Source organism: Taeniopygia guttata, chromosome 1 (assembly GCF_048771995.1).
Source record: "Taeniopygia guttata chromosome 1, bTaeGut7.mat, whole genome shotgun sequence".
NCBI lineage: Eukaryota > Metazoa > Chordata > Aves > Passeriformes > Estrildidae > Taeniopygia > Taeniopygia guttata.
The window spans coordinates 34,666,661-34,693,773 of record NC_133024.1 but is presented as its reverse complement, the minus strand read 5'-3'; the positions used below and the strand labels follow the sequence as shown (position 1 = coordinate 34,693,773).

At 41.3% G+C, this 27,113-nt stretch overlaps 1 protein-coding gene and 2 long non-coding RNA genes across 4 annotated transcripts; 2 read left to right on the top strand and 1 right to left on the bottom strand.

Annotated features, from left to right (window-relative positions):
• Positions 1–609: 609 nt before the first annotated feature.
• On the bottom strand, positions 610–5,966 carry LOC140683700 (uncharacterized). Its single transcript, XR_012055034.1, has 2 exons — positions 5,320–5,966; positions 610–1,465 (listed from the first exon to the last, which is right to left on the bottom strand). It is a non-coding gene; the product is annotated as an uncharacterized lncRNA (long non-coding RNA).
• LOC140683699 (uncharacterized) lies at positions 1,460–3,343 on the top strand. The gene is made up of 2 exons (XR_012055033.1): positions 1,460–2,396; positions 3,062–3,343. It is a non-coding gene; the product is annotated as an uncharacterized lncRNA (long non-coding RNA).
• Positions 5,967–6,115: 149 nt separating the features above from the next.
• Positions 6,116–26,584, top strand: PCF11 (PCF11 cleavage and polyadenylation factor subunit). Of its 2 annotated transcripts, XM_072926786.1 has the most exons (17): positions 6,128–6,573; positions 11,244–11,369; positions 13,629–13,817; positions 14,208–14,399; positions 15,172–16,265; positions 16,523–16,712; positions 16,810–17,443; positions 17,530–18,135; positions 18,217–19,007; positions 20,376–20,463; positions 21,189–21,308; positions 21,834–21,942; positions 23,089–23,272; positions 23,683–23,838; positions 24,851–24,943; positions 25,486–25,521; positions 26,093–26,584. In XM_072926786.1, exons 1-17 carry the CDS (start codon positions 6,385–6,387, stop codon positions 26,300–26,302), a joined length of 5,007 nt encoding a protein of 1,668 aa, XP_072782887.1. In that variant the 5' UTR covers positions 6,128–6,384; the 3' UTR covers positions 26,303–26,584. The 2 variants fall into 2 exon arrangements, with proteins under 2 accessions (XP_030124674.4, XP_072782887.1); XM_030268814.4 differs by having other exon boundaries at positions 6,116–6,573; positions 17,530–19,007.
• The last annotated feature ends 529 nt before the right edge of the window (positions 26,585–27,113 follow it).

The window sequence follows — 27,113 nt, the reverse complement described above, 5'->3', positions numbered from 1 at the left end:
ACTAAAGACACGTGACATTGTTGTGGTTTGACCCTGGATGGCAACTAAGCCGTGTGCAGCCCCTCACTCACGCTCCTGCACCCGTGGGAAGGGGGAGAGAAAATCACAAGGGTTAAAGCGAGAAATCTTGTGGGTCAGCATACAGACAGTTTAGCGGGTGAAGTAAAAGCTGTGCACACAAGCAAAGCAAAACTAGGAATTCATTCCCCACTTCCGTGGGCAGGCAGGTGTTCAACCATCCCCAAGACAGCAGGGCTCCATCACAGGTAATAGTGCCTTGGGAAGACAAATGTCATCCCTCCAAACATCCCCATTTCATTCCTTCTGCTCCCAGCTCCATATGCTGAGCATGACACCTTATGACCTGGAATATCCCTTGGGTCAGTTGGGGTCAGCTGTCCTGACTGTGTCACATCTCCATGCACTCCCAGCCCCCTTGCTGGTGGGGCGAGGAGCAGAAAAGACCTTGGCTCTGTGTGACTGCCACTAAAGAGATAACAAAACCAACCCTGTGTTACTAGCACTGTTTCCAGCACAAATCCAAAACACAGCCCCATACCAGCCACTGTGAGAAAAATCAACTATATTCCTGCCAAAACCAGCATACACTTTAGTGTTAAAGGACTTTATACCAGACCACACTGTAACACACAAAAAAATAAAATAGTCCATGACTTGAGCAGAGGCTGGGCTAGCTGCAGCCACATTAAACACTAAAACAATCCAAATACTGTTTAACTACATGGAATTTGCTCACAACATTCTTGGGCAAATCTTCTTGCTAAAGATGAAGGAGACTGGCTCATCCAAACACTGCTGTAGACTCTATCTATCCAATATTCAGTGATATTTATCCCATACTCCTAAACATTTATCCTGTATTGGTTGACATTCATTGAAAATAGTTGTAAAAGGGCATGTTGTTGTAGGAGGAGGAAGAGTTGAACTCTCAGAACTGAACAGCAGAAGTGCGGCTGAGAAGGGGATGGATTAAACACCAGACAGATAGTTTGCATAGATGGAAGAAGTTGGAGGTACAAGGGTTTACAACTTGTGCAGAGGGAATCCTCTTGAATTGGTGTGTAGAAACAGCATTTCAGTTCTCCAGCGTAATGCCAAGTTTTGATGAGCACTTGCAGTGCCCAGCGTAAACAGAGCCTTAGCATCATGAGTCCCTCACTGCTGTAGGTACCCAGTGCTGTCTGTGTGAATGGCTGCTCGTGGCAGAGAGGGAGCCAGGCAGATCAAAACACCAGGGAATCCTTCCCATGTTAATTCCATGGTGTTATGTGACTGCGTGCTCTATCTGTGAGAAAGCCAGAAGCCTCATTGGTGGCTGTACTGCACGAGGGATGGATCAGGGAGTGTGATGCCATGTGATAGGAGCAGGCTTAGTTAAACCAGGAGTCTTTCTCATTATCTTTTTGAAAAATAGTCGACAAACAAATATGCTGGAGTTGCTCTTCTTAAAAAAAAAAAAAAAAAAAAAAAAAAAAAAAGACATTAGTCCCTAAAGCAAAATGTTTCCAAAATATAGTCTACCTTAGTAAACATGCTTTTAAATCTCTAGAAATTAGTTCCAGCTAATTGCAACTTCTTTCCTTGGAGCTGCCAGCCTGTTTGTAGGGAAGGCACTGAGAGTTGGCCAGCAAAAATGTGAATTATTTATGTTCTTGCTGAAAGCATGAGTCTTGTCACTAGAGCCTTGCTTGATTGAATGGATCTGCAGAGACAGTTTCTGTAGCAACCCAGAACCTTGCCCAGCAAAATGTCACCCAGCTAACCCAGAATGGTAATAAATATCTCTCTGGGTAGCTGAAGATGACACAGATGAGCCAGAGTAAAATATATCTGGGTTTTGAGTCCTCCAGTCTCCCAAGACCCACGAAGACGTCATTTCAGAAGGTGAGCTAGTGGCATGTCAACTTGGGTACCAGTAACAATCTAGCTGTGACAACATGGGGTTTCCAAAGATTACAGAAACCTTCCTGGGGAGGCAGCAAGCCTTTAACAACAGGAAAACAAGGAAAATAGGTGCGGTCGGCAGGCTTTTAGTGGTAGCCCACATAGTTAAAGACCCTGTAAATAAGGATGTGCTTCACAAGACTTACTGTCACATCTTTGGGCACTATGTCCACATACCAAATACTTAGTTTGATAATAGTGTCCTGAATATTTCAGAGATCTTTTAATTGCCATGGTATTTAGTAGAGATTGACAAAGACAGGAATATGTAGATTCAAGTTTCTTTCCTATCTATCCTTAGTCTTTGATCTTGGCTCATTGCTGTTTGACGTCTGTCTGCCTTCCTGTAAAGATGAACCCATCACACTGAAAATCTTGCAGAAATTACAAGCTGCCAGGACTATCTTACAGAACTTTGAAAGGCAATACAGGTTGGTACAATTGTCTAGACATACTAAACATGTTTTTCACTATGTCTGTATTTGAATTTTTCCTAAGTATCAACCTAGCAAATGATCTTTTACTAAATATAGACTTCCTGAAGCTAACATATTAGAAAAGTTACAATACCCAGAATTTTGAAAGTAAAGAAAAGTTAGTAGGTGGTTCCTTCATCATGCATCTCCAACTCAGGTGTATTCACCAGAAAAGTAAGCTGCAATTTTTTGTGCTTCCATAGATCTGTAATTCCAGCATTTCCTATATTTTGACCTACTGAACAAAACTAGGCTCTCCACCTTCAGAACAACCCAGGTGCTTAGCTCTAAACAGGAGATAATCCAGTTAGAAAAAGCTTGTGGTTATTCAGACAGAGGTCACCAAGGTACACCTCTAAAGGTGAATAAAAGTGAGGGAAGCTGCCTGACACCTATGTAACCTGGGCAAGGAGTAATCTGGCTGGCAGATGACAGGGATTTGGTTTATATTTAAAAGTTTTGCTGATTTAGCAATAGCAGGATGTAACAACACTTACCAATCAATATAGCTTTGCCAGCAAAAACCCACAGGTGTGGTTTCAACAGCAAAACACCCTTTGCAGTTCTGGTATAAGCAAGAGATAATTATTAAAGCGATTTAAATTGGATCCTGTCCCTAGGAGGGTTTACCAGGTCTTCTGCTGCAGCTACATCGGCAAACTTTCTAGTCAAGGCTGTTCCAGAAATCAGCTGCTGGCGAGTGTGAGGCTAGAGACAGCAGAGCTGCTTTGGAAGCTTGAGGAGAGTACAAAGCTTTGCACCCCCACCCTCTGGGAAGCCCACCGAGAAGCAGGAGAAGCACAGCCTGCTTCCTTAAGAGAATCTCGGCTGGAGAACAAAGGACTTCAGCTCATACACGGAGGGGTAATTTGCATCTCATTAAACCAATATTTAAAAATCGACACTGTGTTTGTTTCTTTTGTGTCGGTGTTTTCCACTTCCAGACATGTTTAAAAGGATGCATTTTCAATTAGTTGGGTTTTTTTGGGGTCTTTTTGGGTTTTTTTTTTTTTTTTGTTCTATTTTTTTTTTTTTTTTTTTTTTTTAGCTTTTCTAGAATGAAAAACAGCAAGAACATTTCTGGATGCCTAGAGAGCCTTCCTCCCTCAAACCCCCCCCTCCCCCCCCCCCCCCCGATGCTTGTATAGCTATAAAATAGTTTAAAGGAATTTTATAAAACTTCCTAAGAAAATTAATCTCATAACATAAACACATAAACACATAAACACAAGCATGACTATTTTCAACTATAAATATTTCAGAATGTAATAAATTCTTAGAAGATGTTTTACCTTGACATGTTTTCCTATGTACTACAATAATTTCATGGCTATCCAGCAAAACTTCCTTAATTATCAATTGCTGGTGATTCTCGAGTCATGTGTGCTATATGTGGGTCTAGTTTAGAGGCTTTTTAGCAGGTTTTATGCCAGCAAAACCCATAGCTGCATCTATTAAAAACCCTCAAATGACCCAAATATCCAAACTTTATCTGACAGCTATGTCAACTGTGATAAGAAGCAGTGGAGTACAGCTGCATCAGAGGAATTTCTAGGTGCTCTGCATTTGATAGGAGGTTCAAGAACACATGTATGAAGTGTGCTTTTGTAGGCACAGAGAAACCCTCACTCTGCACACACTGCTGGTACAACACAATTCCTGTAATTAACAACACAAATAACACAAATAATAAACTATTCCATAATAATAATCAACTTTTTTCATTAAAGAGCCCAATGATAGACTCAATGCGTATTTGTGTGCCACTCTTAATGAGCTGTTTCAGAAATCGCTTAGAGCATGAAGTGTTCCCACGACTCATCTGGCACACGGGTTCTTCTCAGCACCAACCTGGTGAGGTGCCACTGGCTGGCTTCACGTGAAGACTGGTAAAGGCAAACTTCATAATTATAAAAGGCAAACTAGTATTACACTAAAACATGAGATCTGCTCAGGCACGTTGAGTGTACTCAGTCTCAGGAAGGCTCTGCATTCTGGAGGCAGCAAACTCCTTCGCCTCACAGCAGGCTCCGTCCTTTCCTGATTAGTGAATGGCAAATCTGGTTTTGAGTGTGGCCTTGGACCACACGGTATCCTCATCAAGGCTGCTTTGTTTCTATTATTAGTTTTGCTCCTGTAATTAATAGGAATGAGATTCTAACTCACAAACACGGACTTTGGAGGAGGAGCTAGATTTCCCCACCCCCACATTTTTCCCCTAGCAGCAGAACAGTGTCTTCTGGTTTTGCCAAATAAACTCGGTATACATTGTGGCTTGATTCCTGGTACATAATTAACATTCTTCATAGACAGTGTGTCTTCAAACAGCTGGCTAACATTTAGTCTGAGAAAAGGTCTTGTGATCTCAGCTTTGGTCAGCCAGGAACAGAAACTTCAGTTTTATTCTCGTATCTTCTGGTGACACACTGTAAAGGCGAAGTGGTGTGTTCAAAGTACAGTGTTGTGAGGCTTACAGGAACAAACATGAACGTGCAATTCAACAGGCAAGTAGAAGATGCCGTTGCATTTCCTGTTCCCTCCTTCTCTGTTTTCCATAAGTGGGATACAAATGTAGGCACACAAACTAAATTTTTTAGCCATATAAAACAACAAGCAGCAGTTCTTGTCAGAAATGCATCAGGCTTATGTTTTTAGTATCTTTCTACTATATTTGCAGAATATATTTATGTCTGTATATATATATATATACAAGATGCACTTTAAACAAGATCCCACACGATGTGTTTCATGCAGTGTATTTTAATGAAGCATTCACCCCTTGCCTGGTTTCAAACGCTGACAGTTCTCCAGTTACCAAGGAATAGGAAGTGTGGGGCACCTGAAAATGCTTGCAAACAACTTCACTTCCAAGAGATACCTTTGGGCAAATCCAAGGACCAAGGAAAGGCAGGTTTTGTTACTTTGCTCTGGCTACTCCTGGCTCTCTCCTGCGGCTCCTGGCTCTGTGCTTCTCAGACCCGGACACACTGGTGCGAGGGGTAGCTGGTGAAAGGGAGAACACGGGCGGCAGGGCCGCTTGCTGAGGCGAACGAGTCACAGAACCACGGGATTGTCAGCGTTGGAAGGGCCTCGGAGATCACCTATTCCAATCCCCGCAGCCAGGCGGGGTCATGTGAGCAGGTGACACAGGAGCGCGTCCAGGTGGGTTCGGAATGTCTCCCGAGAGGGAGATTCCACAAACCTCCCAGGGCAGCCTGCCACCCTCAAGGTGAAAAAAGCTTTTCCTCATGCTGAGGTGGAACTTCATGTGGCTTTATTTACGGTCACCGCCCCGCGCCGCGTCGCTGCCCGTGCAGCGGGGCAAACCCAGCGCCCGTGAGGGAGCTGAGCCGTGGGGGGCGGGGGCGGGCCGGCAGGAGGCGGGGCTGCGCGAGCCGCGCCGAGCACCAATCAGCGCTCGGGGCAGCGCCGGAAGGCGGGAGGAAGCGGCGGGGCGGGACGGGAGATGCGGCCAATGGCGAGTCGGGACGCGCGTGCGAGAGCGGGACTTGGCCGCAGGAGCCCGTCAGCGGTGAGGAAGGGCGGTGCCAGCCAATCGGGGGCCTCTGTGGTGACGGGCGAGCCAATGGCGAGCCGCGCGGGTGGGGCACCAGCCAATCAGGGCGCGTCCGGCGGACAAAAGGGCCTCTCCAAGGCGCCGGCCCCTCTCCTGAGCACAATTTCACATGACGCAACGGCTGCGGGAAGCGGTTCGCGAGCCGTGCCCGCCGCCGCCATTTTGTGATCGCGGAGACTGAGCCGGCGGCGGCCCGAGGAGCGGCGGCACCGGCAGCGCAGCCAGCGGGAGCCTCAGCGTGGAGGATGCGGTAGAGGAGCCCAGCGGCAGCGGCGGGGGGGCGGCATCGGCTTCGCTCGGCGGCGGCGGCGGGGGATCGCGGGGAGGGGGCTGTCGGTCGGTGGGTCGGGTCCTGGTCGGAGCAGCATGTCGGCCCCGGAGAGCAGCGCTGGCAGCAGCGAGGCCCGGGAGGACGCGTGCCGCGACTACCAGTCGTCGCTGGAGGACCTGACGTTCAACAGCAAGCCGCACATCAACATGCTGACCATCCTGGCCGAGGAGAACGTGCCCTTCGCCAAGGACATCGTCTCCCTGATCGAGGCGCAAATCGCCAAGGTTTTTATATTCCACCGACTACTACTCCTACCTATACTGCTGGGGGGACCGGCCGGGGCAGCGGGGTAGGGCGGCCCGGGGGCCCGCAGGAGAGGCGCGGTGGGAGCCGAGCGGCGGAGGCGGTTCAGGGGGACGAGAGGGCCCGAGGGTCGGGAAATGGGGCGAGAGAGAGGGGGAGAGGCTCAGGCGGGCTGGGCATGGCCGGGCTGGGGCTGCGGGGGGGCCTAGGAAGTAGTGCCGGGGCGGGGGGTGTTGATAGTGAGGGGGCGAATAGAGCCAGCAGGATTTGGACGGAGTTGGGGGAGGACGGGGGTGTAGGAGGCGGGGGGTCGCCGTGGGGCAAACAGGCGGAGGAGGGAAGTGTGTCTCAGCTGGGATCAGGGAGCAGCGGGGCGAGGCGGCGGGCGGGGGCTCCTCCTTCTTCCATCGCGGAGCTTAAGGGTGCTGCTGCTGCTTCTATTCCCCCATCGCACAGGGAGCAGGGGACTCGAGGGAGGGGAGCAGCCCCCACACCACCCTGTTGGGAGTAGGGAAGGGTTTGGGACTGGCCCCAGGAAGAGCTGAGGGAGGAGGGCAGCGCGGCTCGCGCCGGGAGCCCCGCGTTAGTAGCAGGCACAACATGGCGGCCCGGCAGTGACTGGGCAGCTGCACTTCCTCGCCCTTGGAGCGGGGCTTTCCCCCGACACGCAGCCAGCATTCGCTGTCCGAATCTGGTGACTAAACCCTTGCATTTAGGCCATTTCTATAGTAAGTGGATATTGCAATCTTTAGAGAGGACCCGAGCGGGGAGATCTCGTGGAGAGTTGGGTTTTTCTTGGGGGGTGGTCTAAAAGGAAAATAAGGTTAGGTTTTTAGAACGCAGATTGCTCGCCACTGAAGAGCTAAGTATAGTGACCTGTAAGTATAAGTTAAAAATATTTCCCCAGTGAGGTCCCTGTGAGAGATAAATTGAGGGGTGGAGGCTCCCTTATATCGTAGAAAAGTTTGTAGGTGAAAGGTGATCATCTCTTTCGGTTAGAGAAGTGTGTGTGGTGGTGGTGGGGGTTGTTTTGCTCTGCCTCGCTAGAGAAAATTCTGTGGGCTTGGGATAATCTGTTTGGATTTCAGGTGATCTGTGCCCCGAGTAGCACTAGTTTTGTGTGCGTATTTAATTTATTTTGGCTAGAGAAGTTTATTAGTGGAAGATGTGGTGGAACTGTAGCAGCCTGTAGGATCCTAACATGGCGTCTGAAAGGCACATGATATAAAAAGGGAAAGAGGAGGCTCCCTCTGAGCCCAGCCCAGGCAGTTGCTGACATCAGTCAGCCACTGTACATGCATGGGGGTTTGCAGCACCTTTTTAGCGAGTATTTTAGAAGAAAAGGGTTCTTTCAGTTCCCCACCCCCCCAACCCCGTATTCGTGCCAGCCACCCCTCCCCCGTTGTTTCCCTTGCTCCCTCTGATCTCAGGTGTTAAAAGGCTTTTTTTTTCTTTGGCTTTAATCGTGGTTTATAATGGTGAGAATTGTACTATCTAATCATGGGGGTAGGAAACATCTTTTAAGAGACTTAATCTATCTTTCTATCAATGCAGGATGTCTTTTTAGTGTGCCACAGACTTCTTCCAGTCTAGTTTTAAATGCTGCCAGTGGCTGAGTTTTGCCATTCCTTGGGGAGGTGACCTCATAATCTAGTAGCTCTCACCATTATATCTCCTAAAGGGCAGTGGATGTGTATAAAATGATTTGTGATGAATAACAATGCTGTCATTTTTTTTTTTCATTTCTGGGTGATTTAGAACCTGCCCTGAAGTATGGGGGTTTTTAAAAAGATGTCTTAAAACCTGTATCAATGGTTAGTTCTGCCTAGTTACTGTTTATGACTGTAGTTTATTCAAGGCAAGTTTTTAGTTGTTTCTGGGAAAGTGATCTCCTTTACTAAGCCACTTTTAAAAAGTGTTGCCTGGAGACATTTGTTTAGTGTAAAACATGAGTGGTCTGCTTTACAATTTAATAAATGGTTCTGAAATGTGTGACTGGTATTTTAAAGTTTGTAAATAAAAAGTGTGAAATATGTATTTGTCTTTTTATTTACCATTGTATAGTGCAGAATTTGTTTCCAAGACCCATTTTGTACACAAAGTTGCTTTTTTTTTTTAACAAATTTTTTCACAAGTTTGTGACTTGGGGTTGAATTGCCAGATATTATTTTAAACTTGAAACCTTTTAGGAAACTAATAAAAAAAAGCCACACATTTCCAACAGTAGCTTTCCTACGTTATTTGAAGGAAGAGTGGGAGTTCTGTAAAGAAGTCTTTAATATCATGCTGATGAGCTCAGACTTAGTGTTCTTCTGCGTTCCGGTGATTATGCGGCACCTCCCTGCCTTTTGATTAGTGTCGTGTGGGCATCTTTCTTGCTTGGGGGTGTTGCAGAGACCTCCTGAAAACAAAATGTGTTCCGATGTGGGATTCCCTTTTGAGGTTGTTGAAATACGTGCTAGATGCCTTGACATAATAAACACTTCCAGAAGAGAAGACTTAAATATTCCGACCATATTTAAGTCACATTTCTTAAAATGTGACGCCTGAATAGCTTATGTTTGAAGCAGGGTACTCTGCTGAGCTGCTTGTTGTGCTCCATAGTTGGAGGTTGGCTTCCTTACTTAGATGATGGTGTTTCTGTGTGTGATTGCTGTTAACAGTCTGATGCATGATGAAAGGGACAGTTAAACTTTTTTCAGTGCTTTTGCTACTAATGGTTCTCCAGCTCAAACTTCCAGCTTAGCCGAGTGTAGTGAGCTACTTTCCTGCATTGGTGAAACGGAAGAATTCAACTTGGGGAGTAGCTCTTGGGCATAGGTACTTCTGGGAGAGCTCTTTGTGTGTCTAACACAGCTGACTAAAAGTCAGAAATGGTGCACTGTCATTTTGTTCTAAAGGAAGGCACTCAGAACTGGACTGTTTTTAATGTGCCATTGTGCAGACTGCTTCAAAGAAGAAGCCAGTATTCCACATTCATTTTAAATAGCTGCAGATCCACAGTCTTCTGTATCTGAGACTTAAATGATGCTTTTTTCTAACACTTGCACCTTAGGTTGTTTACAGTTCAGTATTGCATCACAGTGTCAAATTGACTTCTAATGTGCTGCAATTAGTTTTAGCTATGGTAGCTGGGGTTTTGTCTTTTTATATACAAAATGCATCATCTGCCCGTTTCTAATTTTTTGCAATATGTTTGAAGGCAGTGACACCCCCCTCTACCCTCCCGCCCCAACTAACAAGGAGTTCTGCCCTCTTCAATAATAAGTTTCAGGTCATGGCAAATTAATAACACTTCTAAGGGTGAGGAAGCCCCATTACCCATGTTAAAATACTGTTGAGTGGGTGCCCTTCTGTGAACCACCTTAAAGGGGAAGGAGTTGAATTTAAAATGGTGAAGCAGTAGCACTTCACACACTTGTCTGGATAATGGGCCTGCCAAGTAAGGTGTCTTGTTTAATCTAATAGCCTATTCTCTTGAAAATGAACAGTGAAAGCAGTTGTTCTGCTTTTATCCCAAGCTTACCAGCTGGTGGATGGAACCTAAAGTATTACAAGTGGATGCTCTTCCAAGAGGTTCATGGTCAACACGCCCTGCTTGTGTTGTTTTTCATGTCCTCTTCAACAAGTCTGTGTACTTCCTGATGTTTTTTGGAACTTTGCTGTGCCTTCTGCTTTGTGAAAGCCACTGGCAGGCATTAAAATCACTTTTATTGGTCCAGTGCTGCTTTCTGTTAATTGGAAGTTGGTATAGTGGTCCAGGGTCACCACACTTCTATTGCACAAACTTAGTATGAGTTTTGAAAAAGGATTTAAAAAACCCCAACCAAAACCAAACAAAAAAACCCTGAGCCTCCTGTAGCAAAGCTGTGTCCAGAGCTTGAAGACAACCTTCTATGAAAAATGTGGTTGCAGTTCCTGAGCTTGTCTGTGCGTTTATCCAATCCACGAGATGATTGAGTTTTGACTGGATTTTGAACTCTGTTTTTGCATGCACTCTGGAAATCAGAACTGTCACCATCTGCAAGTGCCAAGAGAGAATTGGGACTCTCTGCTATATCCAGTTGGATTACAGTGAAATAATTGCAACCTTTTCTACGTGTAATTGACGAAAAACTGTGATAATCAACATATAATTTACAGCTACAGAAGTTCACTGACTTGGGCTATTTGCCAGAAGTCTAATTTGCATTCTGTGAAATGCAGGAAAATCCATCCAGGAGGTTTGAATTATAAACGATTTTTAGAAGTTCCTTGAAGTGCTGACAATGGTATCCTGCTAAGTTGCTTCCTCAAGGAAAAGGTTACACTCGGTACACTAGTGGCAATACTGTCTTGTGGGCTTCTTTTTTCCTCTTTTTTTCCCCCACTTTTTCCAAAGCTTTCATACACAAACAAATTAACCTAAGGTGTTCTTTTTTTTTTTTTTTTTTTTTTTTTGTGATAGACCCACTGCATTATACTTTGAACTGACTGTCCATTTTTCAGATTAAGTTTTTGTATTAAAAAAAATTCCAAACCATATCCCTTGGTATTTATAGTGGCAACCAAAGAGAGGTCTGTATTTCTGGGATTGGTAATCCCTTTATTTGAAAAGGTTAAAGTATGTTTTTGTTGTACTAAACTTCTCAGTTTCTTCTTATTACTCCAGGCTCCTGCATCAGAGAAGCTACCCGTTATGTACCTAATGGATTCCATTGTCAAGAATGTGGGAAGAGAGTATCTCACAGCATTTACTAAAAACCTAGTTGCAACATTTATTTGTGTATTTGAAAAGGTATATACACTTTCAGAAAAGTACTGTATTCTAAGCAAAATTTGTTCCTGGTAAAATAAGTACGTGATTACAGGTTTGGGTTTTCTTGTGTGGTGAACTATACAGATTGATTGGTTTTTATAAATCTCAGTATCTATATTCTGAAAGATTATTCCTTCTGCTATCAAGCATGTAAGGTAGCTGAAAGATGCAAAGTATTACTTAATTTGGTGTGTAAACAACATCAGTAGCTTTCCTGTCCAGGCAAGATTTTACTAACAGGATTTTGATTGTTGATGGCTTAGCTGGATGGACTTTTTGTAATGTATAGACCAATTAATTACGAATCATTGGTTTATTTCTAAGATAGTTAATAGTCCTTATGCCAAGAATAGACTGAGAATTGGTTTCTTATGGATTTCTCAAAGCCTCACTCTCCTGTAGTAAGGTTTGTTTGATTTATATAATTCCCATTGTGCAGAATGACTGCTTAAACTCAAGAAGGAGTAGCACTGACACTTGGTTCTCTCTTGGTGGTCTGTCAGCTGAAAAAAATGGGACTGTGTGAGAGGACCTTAAAATGTGTGATTGTATTATAAGTAAGTTTTAATTTCATTCAACATTGAAAGCTGCTGCCATATATTTTATTTCTGGCTCTTAATCTTGAAGCTCAGTGAAGTAATTGTGCATACTCCTCAGTGAGAAAAGTATATCAAAGGTTTTGAAAGACCGGACTTGAATGGGTTTAAGTTGGATCAGAAAAGAAGGGTTAACTTCTGTGGTTTCCTGTATGTTAGAAGAAAGTGGTGTTCCTTAAGAATGGGATGAATGAAGCTTTAGCATATTTATCATTGCAATCTGAGGATCTGAAATCCCAGTACGCTTTGTATATGGTTTTCAGATGTAAAGTGTGTGATGAAGTAAGGTATAGATTGTGATTGTGACTGTAGAAGACTTAAACTCCTGTGTGTAGAGCAGATAAGAGATAGATTTACTTGTTTTTTTGGTGTTAGTTTGTGAATGCTCTTCTACTGAGTTGCAGTTAAGGTTGCAACTGCATGAAGCTCTGGATAATAACTTACCTTCAGAGTTTTATATGTTAACTTTCTAGTAAGCTAACTAGAATTAGTTATGTGTACTAATTAGATGTGGAAAGTGGCAGTCATTTCTAATTGCTTAGTTGGTCATATTAAAAAATGTGAGTAGAATTCCAGCACAGGCATTGCAGATTTGGGTTTTATCAGTAAATGGTCACTAAGGTATCTTTAAACACTTGAAGTCAGAACTGTTTGCTTAGTCATTTCTGCACATTTTTGCAGTGAACTTCAGCGAAGCCTCTTATGGAAAATTGTATAGAGGCATCATTCCCCAGTTATTAAGTATGAATTACTTTTATTGAAGTTCCTGCTCTTACCCAAAAAGAACCTCCAAACTATCCAGAACATTCTATGTCTAGATGTAACATCTGAAAATGGCAGCAAAAATCATCTACATGGGGAAAGCTTAATGATTGAATTGGGATTTTGAAATTTGACAGCTGCATGTATTTTGTCCTTTAGTGTTTTTTTATTCCTTGTTTAATTGATCCATTTAAATTATGAGATGAACCAAATTTTACTTTATTGTAAATTTCTAATTTAGCTGCCATGGGATAATCCAGTTGTTTGTAAAGAGATAAAATGGGCCTCTGGTCTTACAAGTACATTTGATCTGTGACTCATACATAGATGGGTCTAATTCTGCAACTGAACTGAAGTAGTAGTTGACTTCATTTTAGCTAATACTTGTTTTATTGCATTTGTTGGAAAAAATCCCTCAGTGACTAAACAGCTGAGCAAAACACTTTTTTTTCCATTCAGTTTGTTTTTTCTTGATTTGTTTGTCATTGTTATACTCTGGCACAAACACTTGAATGATGTATTGTCTCGGAGGCGGTTGCCTTTCAATACTTTTGTTACTGTATTTTTTTCCACAGAAGTTGGGCCAGTAAATGAGAATTTTGCTAATGGAAAAGTTGAAAGAAAATTCTCAGAGCATGGTAATGCACAATAAAATCTTCAAATGGCCTTGAACCAACAATTGCACATTTGAGCTTCTGTTACTGATCTCATTGATACAGATGTGTTATCTGCACTGCTTATAAATTTTGTGTAGCAAGTTTAGTATGTTGTAATGGCAAGATAGAAATAGGAAATGAATGAAATCTTAAGTTCTACAGAAAAGTTTAAGAAATTGTTCTATATTAACTTAACAAGCCATAGAATTGTTTTATTGTTTTAGGTGGATGAAAATACTAGGAAAAGTTTATTTAAATTACGCTCCACATGGGATGATATTTTTCCTTTGAAGAAACTATATGCACTTGATGTCAGAGTCAACTCACTAGATCCTGCCTGGCCAATTAAACCTCTGCCCCCAAATGTGAATACTTCTAGCATCCATGTGAATCCTAAGTTTTTAAATAAATCGGTAAGTTTTTCTGCCTTCTGGAAGAACAGATGGTAATACGTGTAGTTTTCATTGTTTGTGTGCTGCTTTTTGACAATTTAGAATATTAAGAATGAATTATCTGACCTTTGTAAACAGGTAAGAGAAATTTACAAATTCAGAATATTTGAAGGGTCTGGCTTTTTAATTTACTAATTGAATTCTAGGTTTTGGAACATTGAAGAATTGATATTAAATTCCCTATACCTGTCAAAGTAGGCAAATAATAGTGGGAAAAAAAAAAAAAAAAGCAGTTTGTAACTGCTGTATGAACTAAGTCCCGGTCCTGGATCATGATAACACTGAAAGGAGATGGATTTAGTTGATTTCATTAGGATTTTAAATGTAACTTCCCTTTATTTTGTTTTTTAGCCAGAGGAATCTAGTGCACCTACCTCTGCTGTCACTTCTGGTGCCTCTACTCCTCCAGCTGTTCCTGAAATACAAAAGAATTTGACACAGGAGCAGCTGATAAGGCAACAATTGCTTGCAAAGCAAAAACAGTTGTTAGAACTTCAGCAAAAAAAGCTAGAGCTGGAGCTGGAACAGACTAAAGCACAGTTGGTGAGTAGGATAGTTCATAACACTTTCATAGTTGGGGGTCTCTCTTTTGGAGAGTACTTTACTGTAGTGGTAAGTACAGTACATTGGTTTTCTCTCATGTTAGGCAAGTGTAGCTATTTTAGGAATTCTAGAGCTATGCAAGGTGATCTGGGGTTCCTGAACAGTTTTTATTATTTTTAAAACTTAAGTATTAACACTTAAATGTTAAAAAAAAGTTAAATTCTTGAGGTTGGTTTTAATCTCTCTTCAGAAAGATACCTTACTGTGATCTTCATTTTCATCAGCCCAGTGAGCTGGGATGTTTCTAGTATGTTTGTTCCTAAGGAACAAGGGAACCTGATTGTTTGTAAGGAAAATCAGTTCCTTGGTCAGCAGTAGTTGGAAGTCTTGCTGTGTTGGCCATTGACAATACAAAATAAAGCATCTTTGAACTGGAGTGTGAAAATAGGATACTTGACAGCGGAGTTGCCTAGACCATGTGGAATATATAGGAAAGTTGGCACTGTAATTGGAATGTATGCCAAATTTGCATATTTTGCAGCATTTTCTTTATATATTGATCTTGCACTGTATTTGAATTTGATTTGTAATGGTACTGCATTATTTTAGTGCTTATAATTAGCAGTTAGTGGGTGAATTTCTGTTAAATGGCTGAAGCTCATAACTTTCAAGACATGACTATTGCAGTTTTGGTTTTGAGACAGAATATTAGCACCTCTGGGTAGGAGTTGTGACATAGAGATTAATGCTGGATTTTTTTTTCCAATTTCAGGCTGTGTCTCTCAGTGTTCAGCAGGGATCATCTAATATAGCTTCAGTTCCAGCACCTTCCAAGCAACACATGGCTCCCACACCTCATATGACAGTTAAACCACCTCATCAAACTGCTGTGCAATCTGAAAAAAACAAACCATCCCCAAGTCCTCCACTTCATGATATCAAAATAGTGAACAGGGATCCTCGACTTAATAGGATGGGTCAACATTCTTCTCATACTAAAGATCAGTCTCACAGGAAAGAATTTTCACCGAGTGTGACTGGTCAGTCTGAGACCAAGGGAAACAAAACAGCACAGGCTGAAAAACAGAACTCAACAAAGTCAGAAAAATCAAAAGCAAGTGAAAAAACACAGAAGAAAGAACTAGAACAGTCCAAAGCAAAATCTAAATCGCCATCCCCTTTAAAAAATAAACTGCCCGATACTAAAGACAGTGAAAGCACTAAGGTTTCTGACATCAGTAAGCGGGATCCAAGACTGAAAAGACATCTTCAAGATAAGTCAGAGGGGAAAGAAGAGGAGGTCAAAGAAAAGAGGAGAAGTACAGAAAAGAAGGAGAAAGAGGAGCATAAGACATGTGAACATAGACTGGTGGGGAGCAGAAATAAAGTGATTAACGGTGCTGTTCAGAAACAAGACGGGACTACAGAGGAGTCAGAAAAACAGGGTGGAAAACAAGGAAGATCCAGTAGTAGAAAACGGTCACGGTCACGCTCTCCTAAGGCAAGATCACCATCTACACATTCTCCAAAAAGACGGGAGAGGAGATCACCTAAAAGAAGACTTCGGAGTTTATCTCCTACTTCATCAACTCCTAAAATTGGAAAGATACGTCAGATAGGCCCTAAGCAGTCTCATGTTGAAGAAGGCACACAAGCAGCAAGAGATGAAAGAAATTCTAGTAAGAGAAATGTTAAACAAGAGGTGCGTGATCCAAGGAGATTGAAAAAAGCCCAAGAAGAAAGACCCCAAGAGACAGCCACCCAGCATTCTGCAAAAGCTTCTCCAGATCCAAAGGAGAATGCAGAAAACTGGCAGGGATCCAAATCAGGCAAGAGGTGGAAATCTGGTTGGGAAGAAAGTAAAAAGTAAGTTACTATCATTTAAACAAGTTCTGTGTGAAGTCAGTGGAAATTCTGTTGGCTTCAGTATAGTTGACTTTGAGAGGCAGTGTTCAGATTGTTAAAATGGATAGGTTTAACTTATTTCTACTAGTGAAATACAGAGGTAATGCATACTTAGATTCTAAGGTGATAGCAATGTTTTGCCATGATCAGTTCTAGTAGGAGCCATTACATCCTGAATATCAAAGTAATCTATATTTTGCATATATTCTTGTTTGCAGCTCACAGCAGAATGATGAACACCAAGCACTTGTTAAATCCCCTCACCAAAGACATCGGGAAAACTGGCCTGCTGGTAAAGGAATTCTATCACCCCGAGCACCAAAGCAGCAGCACCGGTTAAGTGTGGATGCCAATTTACAGATTCCCAAAGAATTGACATCTGCAAGTAAAAGAGAATTACTTAAGAAGGTAATACTAATAAATCTGTCTTCATAGAAATGTCCCAGGTAGGTGTTGGGGTTTTTTTTCTTTCTTTAGAAGTCTAAATTTTAACTTTATATTACAGGCTAATGACCGCTTAACATCTGGAGAAATAACACAAGATGAGTTTCTCATGGTAGCTCATCAGATCCGACAGCTGTTCCAGTATCAGGAAGGAAAGCACAGATGTAATGTCTGGGATAGTCCTACAGAGGAAAAATGTGGTTTGAAAAAGAAACCTCTTCTATCGGATGCAGAATTAACATATTATGAACATAAAGCCAAACTAAAAAGGACACAAGTTCAGCATTCATTGTCAAGGCTTGATCTGTTGGATCCTGATGATATTTTGGATTATCATATACCTGATGCATTGCTTTCTGGAATAGAATGTGACCAGGCAAAAGCCAAGCGGGGAGTACAGTTTGATAGAAAAGAACCATTTGCAGAAAGATCAAGGAGACACTCTCCTGTAAGTGGCACTACAAGACCTTTTGCTGAAAACGTGTCACCGCTTGAGAGTCGACGAAGACTTGAAGACCAGCGTGCTACTAAAGGAGCGAGAGGTTCTGATCCTTATGACAGCTGGGGAGAATCGGATGAATTTAGAGATACTCTCAGACAACAGGGGAAAAGTACAGCAGAGTTCCAGAAAACAGAAGGAGATGCACTCTGTAGGTTTGATAATCGTGAAGAAAGACAGCTTCTTGGGCAAGCTGGTATGTGATTTTACTTTATTTTATATTTGTTAAGTAATTGAGAATGTATTAGTGAGTGGTTATGTGATTTGTTCTGCTTTTTTTAGGTGTTCGAGAGGAGCCAAGGTCGCCATTCACTGAACGTTTCAAAAGAGCTAGGTATGAAGATCCAGAGAAAGCACCATTTCCAGAAAGTCCAGGATCAAGGTTTGGAGGTATTGAAGCAAAGCAGAGGATAAGTGCACTGATGGAAGACAGACCTCTGTTTGATGGCTCACCTAGACCGACTGCTGCAAGGGTTGGGGTAGATGGACAAGGCAGTCCTTTTGTTGATGGTCCTGCTGCTGGTTCAAGTTCCAGAATTGATGGGCCAGCTGGACAGGCTGCTATGAGATTTGAGGGGCCTTTGGTGGGGACAGGTGCATCTCAGTTTGATGGACCACTGGCAGGAGCAGGGGGAGCTGGAGCCCTAAGGTTTGATGGGCCACCAGGGCAGCTAGCAGGGTCCCTGAGATTTGAAGGACCACCAGGCCAGGTTGGTGGAGGAGGTCCGCTGCGGTTTGAGGGACCTCTTGGGCCTTTGAGGTTTGAAGGACCTGCAGGGCAGCCTGTAGGTGGTGCTAGATTTGAAGGTCCTGGAGTTGGTCTCAGGTTTGAGGGTCCTCATGGTCAGCCTTCAGGTGGTCTCAGGTTTGAGGGACCTCATGGTCAACCTATGGGGCCTCGGGGTCAACCAGGGGGTGGTCTCAGGTTTGAGGGACCCCATGGTCAGCCCTTGGGGCCTCATGGTCAACCAGGGGGTAGCCTCAGGTTTGAGGGGCCACATTTACAGCCATTGGGGCCCCATGGACAACTTGGAGGTGGCCTCAGATTTGAGGGGCCACATGGTCAGCCCATGGGGCCACATGGGCCATCAGGTGGTGGGCTCAGGTTTGAGGGGCCACATGGACCATCGGGCGGTGGGCTGAGACTGGATGGACCACGTGGTCAGCCGGGTCTAGGCCCCAGGTTGATTGATGGACCAGTACACCAGGGGGCTGGTGGACTTAGATTTGATGGTCCTCTTGGTCGGGCTGGTCCAAGATTTGATGGCTGTCATGGAGCTGGATTTGATGGTCAGCCTGGACAGCTGTCTCTCCTGCAAAGATTTGATGGAATTCATGGACAGCCTGGTCCAAGGTTGGCACCTGGCCAACAGGCACAAGCAAGATTTGAAACAGCCATACCTCAAAGATTTGATGGACCTCACCAGCCAGCCTCTAGGTTCGACTTGCCCCTTGGCCTTCAGGGTGCACGTTTTGAAAATGTAGCTAACCATCCTGCCTCAAGACTAGAAATGTCACCATATGGACAAGGTGGTCCGTTTGTTGAACATCCTGGCCAGGGCTACAATGGACCAGCTCATGGAATGCAGTTCCAGAGACCTGATATATTTGATGGTTCACCTGGACCAAATTTCAATGGGCCAGCTGGCCCAGGAGCACAGAACTTCCCACTGAGAGCAGCTGGACATTACTTCGAAGAAAAAGGTCTCCAGGGTCCTCAGTATGGAAATTTCAGTAATATGGCAATGGGAAGTAATCAGGTAAGAGCTGATTGCATCAAATACTTTGCTTGTAGAAGTGTTTTTGTTAGAGAATTTGTAGGATTTCTTCTTGTAAAAATGGAATATTTTTCTGAAGAGTTGGCAGGCTGAGAGTCACTTTCAAACTAAAAAAGTCACTAGATAGTTTAAGAAGGACATGCATTGCTGTGTTTCAAGAGTTTTTTTAAAGTATTAGACAAAATACTGGATCATTGCAATCACTTCATAGTTCAGAATATGTCTTTGAAATCATTATTTTCAACATTAGAACAAAACCAGGTTATTGTAAGCTTTTGGTATTCTCATTAAATTTCAACAAAAGTGTATTCTATATAAAGCATGAAAGATAATGTAAGTGATTACATGATACATGTTTAATTTTTCTATTAAATGGGACGTTGGGACCCAAAGTTAAGTTTTGGACCAAAATAATAATTCTTTTTGCAGCTGTTAGTACTGGTTACGAGTAAAGAGGTACCCATAACTTGGGGAAATTGAGGAAGATAGGGCCATTGTTGCACTTTCTTGCTCAACTGCGTTGTCTTTTAAAATTCTGTTGGCATCATCTTGCTTTGTCAGTTCAGTTGTCTTTGCTGTTGCCTATTGGAAATGCTCTCTTCAAAAGGAGTATATGATACTTTACAGTGGTGAAACTGATGTAATTTTTTTTCAGTAGATTAAAGATTTTAAAAAGCATTTTTAGGGGATAAAAAGTGAGTGTGAAGAGTTAATTGATTGTACAAAAGCAGGTAATGTGTCCTGCAGACCTCTAATGGGATAAAATCTTAAACAGTGTGTAAATATAGAAAGCAGCCAGTTAGGGAAAAAATTCCAAACCTTTTTATTATGAATGTGTTATAGAGACTTGTTTTTCTACCTACAGCTTACTGTAGCTGATACGCTGAAAAGTCTTGCTTTCAAGATGTATGTCTGTACTGAATGCTGGTTCAGTTCCTGATAGGAATTAATTGTGGCATTTATTAAGAGACATTTACGAGTTCCTTGAATTCCTTGAGGAGCTCTGTTTTGGTGAACATGAGCAATTTAAAAGGAAGTGCTGTGTTTGGAAAATGTGATTGTTAAGTAGAAGGAAAGGTGTTGTGGGTAGGGCTTTGTTTGTTTGTTTTTTAATATTAGGCAAAATGAGGATGTGGTCTGAATTTTCCTAGTGGAAAATGAAAATGGGCAAAGATCATATAGTTATTTGTGGTCCTTTTCAATCCCAAACTGACATGGTTAATTCCCGGAAGGAGTTCAATATATGTGAAATGATTGAGAAACATCTTGAACTTAGCAATAAAATAATGTGAAAAGTAAGTTTATAATCACATTATTATACAAAGTATACATAAGTGTTTACTTTCACAGGTTTCTCTCATGTCTGCTCAACCAGGACCTTATGGCCAAGGTCAGCAGTATTTGCCAAATCCTGGAAGTTTTGTCCAGAACCCTGCAGGTGTGTAACAACAGAATTCCTTCTATTTCTTTTGGATTGTTTGTTTGGTGGTAGCCACAAAAATGACCTTTTTTAATGTCCCGATTTCCTGGGTCTGTGTGGATCAAGGAAAGCCTCCTCAGTGAAGTGGCTGTGTAAATATGGTGTCAGTAGCACCTTCATCTCTTAAGGAGCTTTTCTCAAATACTGGAGGCTGTTGTTAGTTTTCATTAACCGTGTGGTTTGGATATAAACTTGAGCTGAAAAAACAAAAAGAAATAGTCTTGATCTGTTTTTGTGGAAGGCATCAGTCTGTAGGTCTAGCTTGTTGTGCTGGGGTGTGCAAATATTTCCAGTGTATGAGTGGTTAGTAGTGAAAAACTTCAGTAACATCATAAAAAGTTAAACTGGGTGATGAAGTAGATTGAGTGTGGGGAAATATCTAAGTGTGATATTCTATGCATTTCAAGAACCATTATCCAGTAGAGATCTGTGTACAGGCAACCAGCTTAGATAGCACTTCAGAATACATTATGAAGGAAGGGAAAATCTTACAAGATTCCCTGTTTCAAGGGAAAAAATTAGCCAAACACTAGATAAAGCAGAGATTTGGTAAATAATTTGTAACAAAAAATTAAAGAAATGGGAGGCAACAGGAAAATTATGTTGTGAAATACACAGATAAAAGTGAAGTCAATTTCAGATTCTAACCTTTTGCCACCTTAAATGTCCATGTTCTTCCCCAGGAGCCCTTTCCCATTCTTATCCTGATAACCACCTTGGACAGGTTGATGTTAATGAATTGTTTGCTAAACTGCTGAAAACAGGGATCCTCAAATTGTCTAAAACTGATTCCACTTCAGCACGTATGTATATTTATTATGTTCTTACTATCAAGTCTATCCACAGTTCAAGTGTAAATCTGAGTATCCAAACTACTGTGAACTCCTGTATAGGTTTTTTTAAACTGAACTCTATATTTTGGAAGGAATTTAGTGCATGTGATTGGGTAAATTTGTAGTATCTTGTTTAATTTACATTTCAGCTATCAGAGCAGTCAGTTTTCTCTTTGGTGCTTTTGTAACTTGTTCTTGATTATCATCAGGGTCTTTTCATCTTGTGAAATATTTTTGTATCTGTGAAGACTGAATTTTAATGCCAAACACTGAGGTGAAATATTGTTTTCCTCAATTGAAATTCTGGCTTATTTTCTTTTATGCTTTTTTGAAATGGTGTCAAAGATAACTTATTTAGCTCTTACACACTTGTGTTTGACCATAGTCAGATAGTATTAATAATGTTTGAAAAAAAAAAACAACTTCTAGGAGCACATAATTTCTTTCTGATGATGTACTGAAATTTTGATAAAATAATATCTTCATGGTTTCTAGAAGCAAATGAAACATCGTCCCAGCCAACTGCTGAAGAAGAAGATGATGATCAGAATGAAGATCAGAATGTTCCAGACCTCACTAACTTCATAGTTGAAGAACTTAGACAGTGCGTATAGTAGAGTGGGCTTACAGTAGGAATAACAACGTGGCAGTAGCTAGATAGTTCATCCAAGACAGTTAAAAGCTTTTAACATATTATCTGTCACTTTGTGGTTCCGAGAAGGTGAAACCTGCATTGTTTGATGTGAGCCTTGTTGAAGAAAGAAAAAAGATGGAAATTTAACATGGGAAAACTTAGCTTTACACAAATACGCGTGCTGTTACTTCAGCACTAAGGTTGTGATAGGCAGTGAAGCCCAGGCCTGGGCTGCATCAAAAGCTGTGTGACAAGGAGGTCAAGGGAGGTGATTTTCCCCCTCTGCTCTGGTGAGACCCCACCTGCAGTGTTGCTCTGGGGTCCTAACACAAGGAGGACATGGACCTTTGGGGAGTGACTCCAGAGGAGGCCATAAAGATCATGAAGGGACTGGAGAACCTCTGCTATGGAGATAGGCTAAGATTTGGGGTGGTTCAGTCTGGAGAGGAAAGGGCTCCAGGGAGGCCTTACTGTAACCTTCCAGTACCTAAAGGAGCCTAAGAGAAAAACTGGAGAAGGGCTTTTCACAAGGCCATGTAGTGATAGGAAAAGGGCAAATGGCCTCAGAGTGATGAAGAAATTTACTACATAGTAGGAAGAAATTCTTTACCTGAGAGGATGATGAGACACTGGAATAGATTGCCCAGAGAAGCTCTGGATGTCCTATCCTTGGAAGTATTCAAGGCCAGATTGGATGGGGCCCTGAGCAATGTGGTGGAAGGTGTCCCTGTCCATGGCAGGGGGCTTGGAACTAATGGTTTTCTGAGATCCATTCCAACCCAAACCATTCTATGAATTTAATTTTACTGCTTTGGTGGTGCCTTGTAAAGCTGGGTCAAATGCTATTTGTGCATTATTAGGTGAGAAAAGCTAGCAGGAATGAGACACAACACTAGCATGTTTCTCATGAATTGTTAAATAGAGCCCATTGTTTTTTGAATGTTTAAGTTGATTGTGCTATGACAATCAGGATGAATTAAGGTAATATTGCGTACTTTTAACTTGGAGCAGATCTGTGCTTTTTTCCTACTACTGTAGGCAAATGAAGCAATTTACTGAGAAACGTCTTACTGTTGCTTTTTAAAGAAGTGCTAAGATTTTTCTCTTTTTTTGTAGGCGTTATGATAGTGTTATAAATCGACTGTACACTGGAATTCAGTGTTACTCCTGTGGAATGAGATTCACTACTTCACAGACAGATGTTTATGCAGATCATTTAGATTGGCATTATCGCCAGAACCGGACAGAAAAAGATGTTAGCAGAAAAATAACACACAGGAGATGGTACTACAGTTTAACAGTAAGTAATGCAGTATTTGTGTGGATAAGTTACAGGCTGGATTCTGTGTTTTACTCCTGCATGTGCTGTAGGATTACAGCTGAAATTTGCATCATCACAGGAGTTGGTTGTGATAAACAGTGATGTCTTAGATACTTCAGTACTCCGCAAATGCCTGTCAGAATACAAAAGGCAATTGTGTGATGAACAATAAACAATTTAAAGCTGCTTACTGCACTGTTTTCATTCCACTGAGAACGGAATTTCAAGGATAGTGGTTTTTCTGGGAGGAGAGTTTTTGAAGTGTTGCACTGCGGGAAGGAGTACACTGTGCTTATGCTGCATGTGGGAAATATTTCAGTTTCAACAAAGTAACATTTATTAAATATGATACTTTGGGATGTCTGAGTGAGAACAAACACTTTCCTTAGGACTGGATTGAATTTGAAGAAATAGCAGATCTAGAGGAGCGTGCTAAAAGCCAGTTCTTTGAAAAAGCTCATGAAGAGGTTGTGTTGAAAACACAGGAAGCTGCGAAAGAGAAGGAGTTTCAGAGTGTCCCAGCTGGACCAGCTGGAGCAGTGGAGGTAAGTTTCAGCTTGCCAGATAGCAAGAATCTATATTTTAAAGGCTTGTACTGTATTCTTATTAGTAATTGTAAACTGGAATATTGTACTTGGGCCTTTGTGTAGCCCCTGCATAGGTTGTGTATTTGTGTATGTAATGGCTGCTTCCCAGGGTCAGGAGTAGTAGAAACCTGTAGTTTAAAAAAATCCACAGCCATTGGAATTGTGTGGTTTTAGCAGAGTTGAAATGGGCAAAGTGTGTTAATGTAGAGAAAATAGCATAAGCGATTTGTCCTTTGATGGTCGTTTGTCATTCAGATAACTACAGGATTTACTGGGTTTTTGGTACTTTTCAAACACAAAATTTTCTTTTTTGGTAGCAGATAGGCCTTAGAAGAAGAAATACTACAATTTGAATCTCTAACCAGTAGAGCTGTATTTTGGTAGATGAATTGGTGTAGTAATCAAATACAAATGTTAGAATTACAATTTAGTTTTATGTGCTAAGTCTCTAATAAACTAGCTATGAAACCAGAAAGGCCTTTTATTTAAATTCTAAAAAGCACCTTTTGTGCTTTGTTCTCTGGGTTGATAATTTTTCACAAAAGTACTAAAAAACTTCTGCCTTGTTTGACTTGAAATTGCAGGTTAAGGGGGAAAAATTAAGATATTGCCATAAATAAAACTAGTTAAATCGCTGCAGTGGATTGTCTTACATGACAGTAAGACAGCATTACACTGTTACAAAATGCTTTGCAGACTAACTAGCTAAAGGGGTAAAGCTTACCTTTCTCAAGTAACAGAGTATTCAGGGCCAGAGGGTGATCCTTTGTCTGCAAACCATACTCAATTTTTAATTAAGGTTTACTAATTATTTAAGTGTTTTTTTAAAGTGTAGAGGAAAGATCATGTTCTAGGCTTAATATACTTAATTTAAAAGAACCTTATTTGACTCCTTCTAGATTCTTGAATTTCATGTGTTCAGCAAATTGCAATAATATGATTTATCTCTATTATTCCAATAAATTTTCAGAGCTGTGAAATTTGCCAAGAACAATTTGAACAGTATTGGGATGAGGAAGAGGAAGAGTGGCATCTGAAGAATGCTATCAGGGTAGATGAAAAGGTAATCTGATCTTATTTACGCATGATGCTAATTTATAGTAAAACCCCTGAAGAATTACAGAAAAAAAAAAACAGCAGGGGGTTGCAAGTGCTCTTTTTCTCTTGAAGGATTCCTATTATAGTTTTTCTGGCTTCCAAATACATAAATATCTCTGCCTTTGGAAGTGCCTGAAATCCTGGTGTCATTGGTATGAGCTCACTAGCTCTCCCTTACACTGCAGTGCTCAAAGAAAAATGCATGTCTCTGTGTATGGGTGTAGGCATGGGTTCAGTTCCTCCTGCATGCAGCTGTGCACAGATGATTCCCAGCACTCACCAGGTTTATGTAATTCCCAGCACTTACCAGCCTTCTCTATGATAACATTTCCTAAATATCATAAAATCTTGTTGCAGGTGTAGTTGACACCATACTTAGCCTGTTCAGACCATAGTTTCTCTAGATGAATTTTGTCATAATGTGTACTAGACACTGTTCAGTTCATTATCAGTGATGCTGCTATAATTTATTTTTACATATTTAAATAGATAACATTTTTTTTTCAGATTTACCATCCATCTTGTTATGAAGATTACCAGAATGTAAGTGAATCTTTCATTTTTTTGGAAGCATTTTGCTTTCAGTTTGTTTGCTTCTTATCTTGACTTTGCAGGGAGCAGATGTGTTCAGAATGTGCTGCTCATTTCTCTTGCCTAAGACATGGAGGTCTTGGGCATGGCAAGTTTATAATACAGAATTAGCTGAGGTGCATTTCTGGTTGTGGTGTACCATGGCAGCTTGTGTGCCATAAAGCAAAGCCATGGTTTGATGGATTTATTGTGGAGTAATGTGTAATCTTAGGAATTTGTAACAATGGAGTAAATGGGTATTGGTGTGTGTGTGACATTTTTAATGCTTTGGGAATTACACCAGCTCATGGTAATGTGTTAAGCATTTCATCACCACTTGGTGATACTTTTCAAAGGAATTGGAAAAAAAATAATGCTATTAAAAAAATGAATTTGTTTTTTTAAAAGATTGACAAGAGTAGAAGGTTGGATTTTGAGTGCCTGACCATCAACATATTTGGCATTTCGAAAAAAAGCAAAAAAATTAAGAGGCTAAAAATGGTTATTTTAGTGTGCTAATGCTGCATTGACTTTCACTTCGCAGACATCATCATTTGATTGCACACCGTCTCCCAGCAAGACTCCCTCAGAAAATCCACTAAATATAATGTTGGACATTGTTAAACAAGAAACAGAAGAGTCCTGTGACTCACCTAAAATCAAAGAAGAGCCTGATGACACCCCTCCTGCCTGTGCAGAAGAGACCACACCTGCATCTACAGAAATCAAAACAGAACCTGAGGAGTCTGTTTAAATAAACTGCGGTATGATTTTTTTTTTACAGGAGAGCTGCTGTGTTAATTCTGGAAGGCGAATACTTTTTATATGAATAAAATGTCCAATTGAGGCAGGGCCTCAACTACTGTTTGGTTAATAAATACATTTTTGTATTTGAAATTTCTTATTGCCTGCAGAGTTTCAGGTGTCATGGTGTGAAAGTTCTGTAGATGCGTGAAAATTTAATGGTATATGTAAAAATGTAAAATTTTCACTTGTTGAAATGTAAATTATAAATAAAAGATATTTTTGCTATGTATGGAGTGTAATGTTTATGCACACCATCAAATAAATACAGTGTTTCTGTACTTTTTTCAGTTTAAAATTAATTAAAATGAATTTTTGCTTAATAAGATTCAGAAAAATGAAAGCAAGTTTCTTCCTTCAGTTTCCCATAGGTGGGTTATCAAGGGAAGGAGCTTCTCAGACAGGCCTAGATTCCTTGTCTTTTTAAAGTTATTTGAACAACCTTACATATCCAGATGTTTAAAAAAACAATTACAACAACAAAATAATAAAAAAATCCGCAGAAAAACTTACAGAAAGTTCTGGGTAGAAGGGGAAAATTTAACAAACCAACTGGAGTGCTTGATTGTGGTGAACATAAGTGCCAACAAAAAAAATTAACAAACCAGGATGCCTGGTAGTTAAGACATTTTTAATGATTTTTTTTTTCCATTAGTCAAACACAAATTTAACAAAGCTGCATTTTCTTTACGTTACAGGGGGGAATGAATGTAAGAATGCTCATTTGAAACATGGTTAACTTTTTCTTTTTTTTCTTTTTC

Bases quoted from the DNA above. Each gene is read 5' to 3' on its own strand.
- PCF11 (XM_030268814.4), top strand. From the start codon at position 6,385: ATGTCGGCCCCGGAGAGCAGCGCTGGCAGCAGCGAGGCCCGGGAGGAC. The intron at 23,839-24,850 runs GTAAGTTTCAGC...ATAAATTTTCAG, and splicing joins GACCAGCTGGAGCAGTGGAG to AGCTGTGAAATTTGCCAAGA. The intron at 24,944-25,485 runs GTAATCTGATCT...TTTTTTTTTCAG, and splicing joins CTATCAGGGTAGATGAAAAG to ATTTACCATCCATCTTGTTA.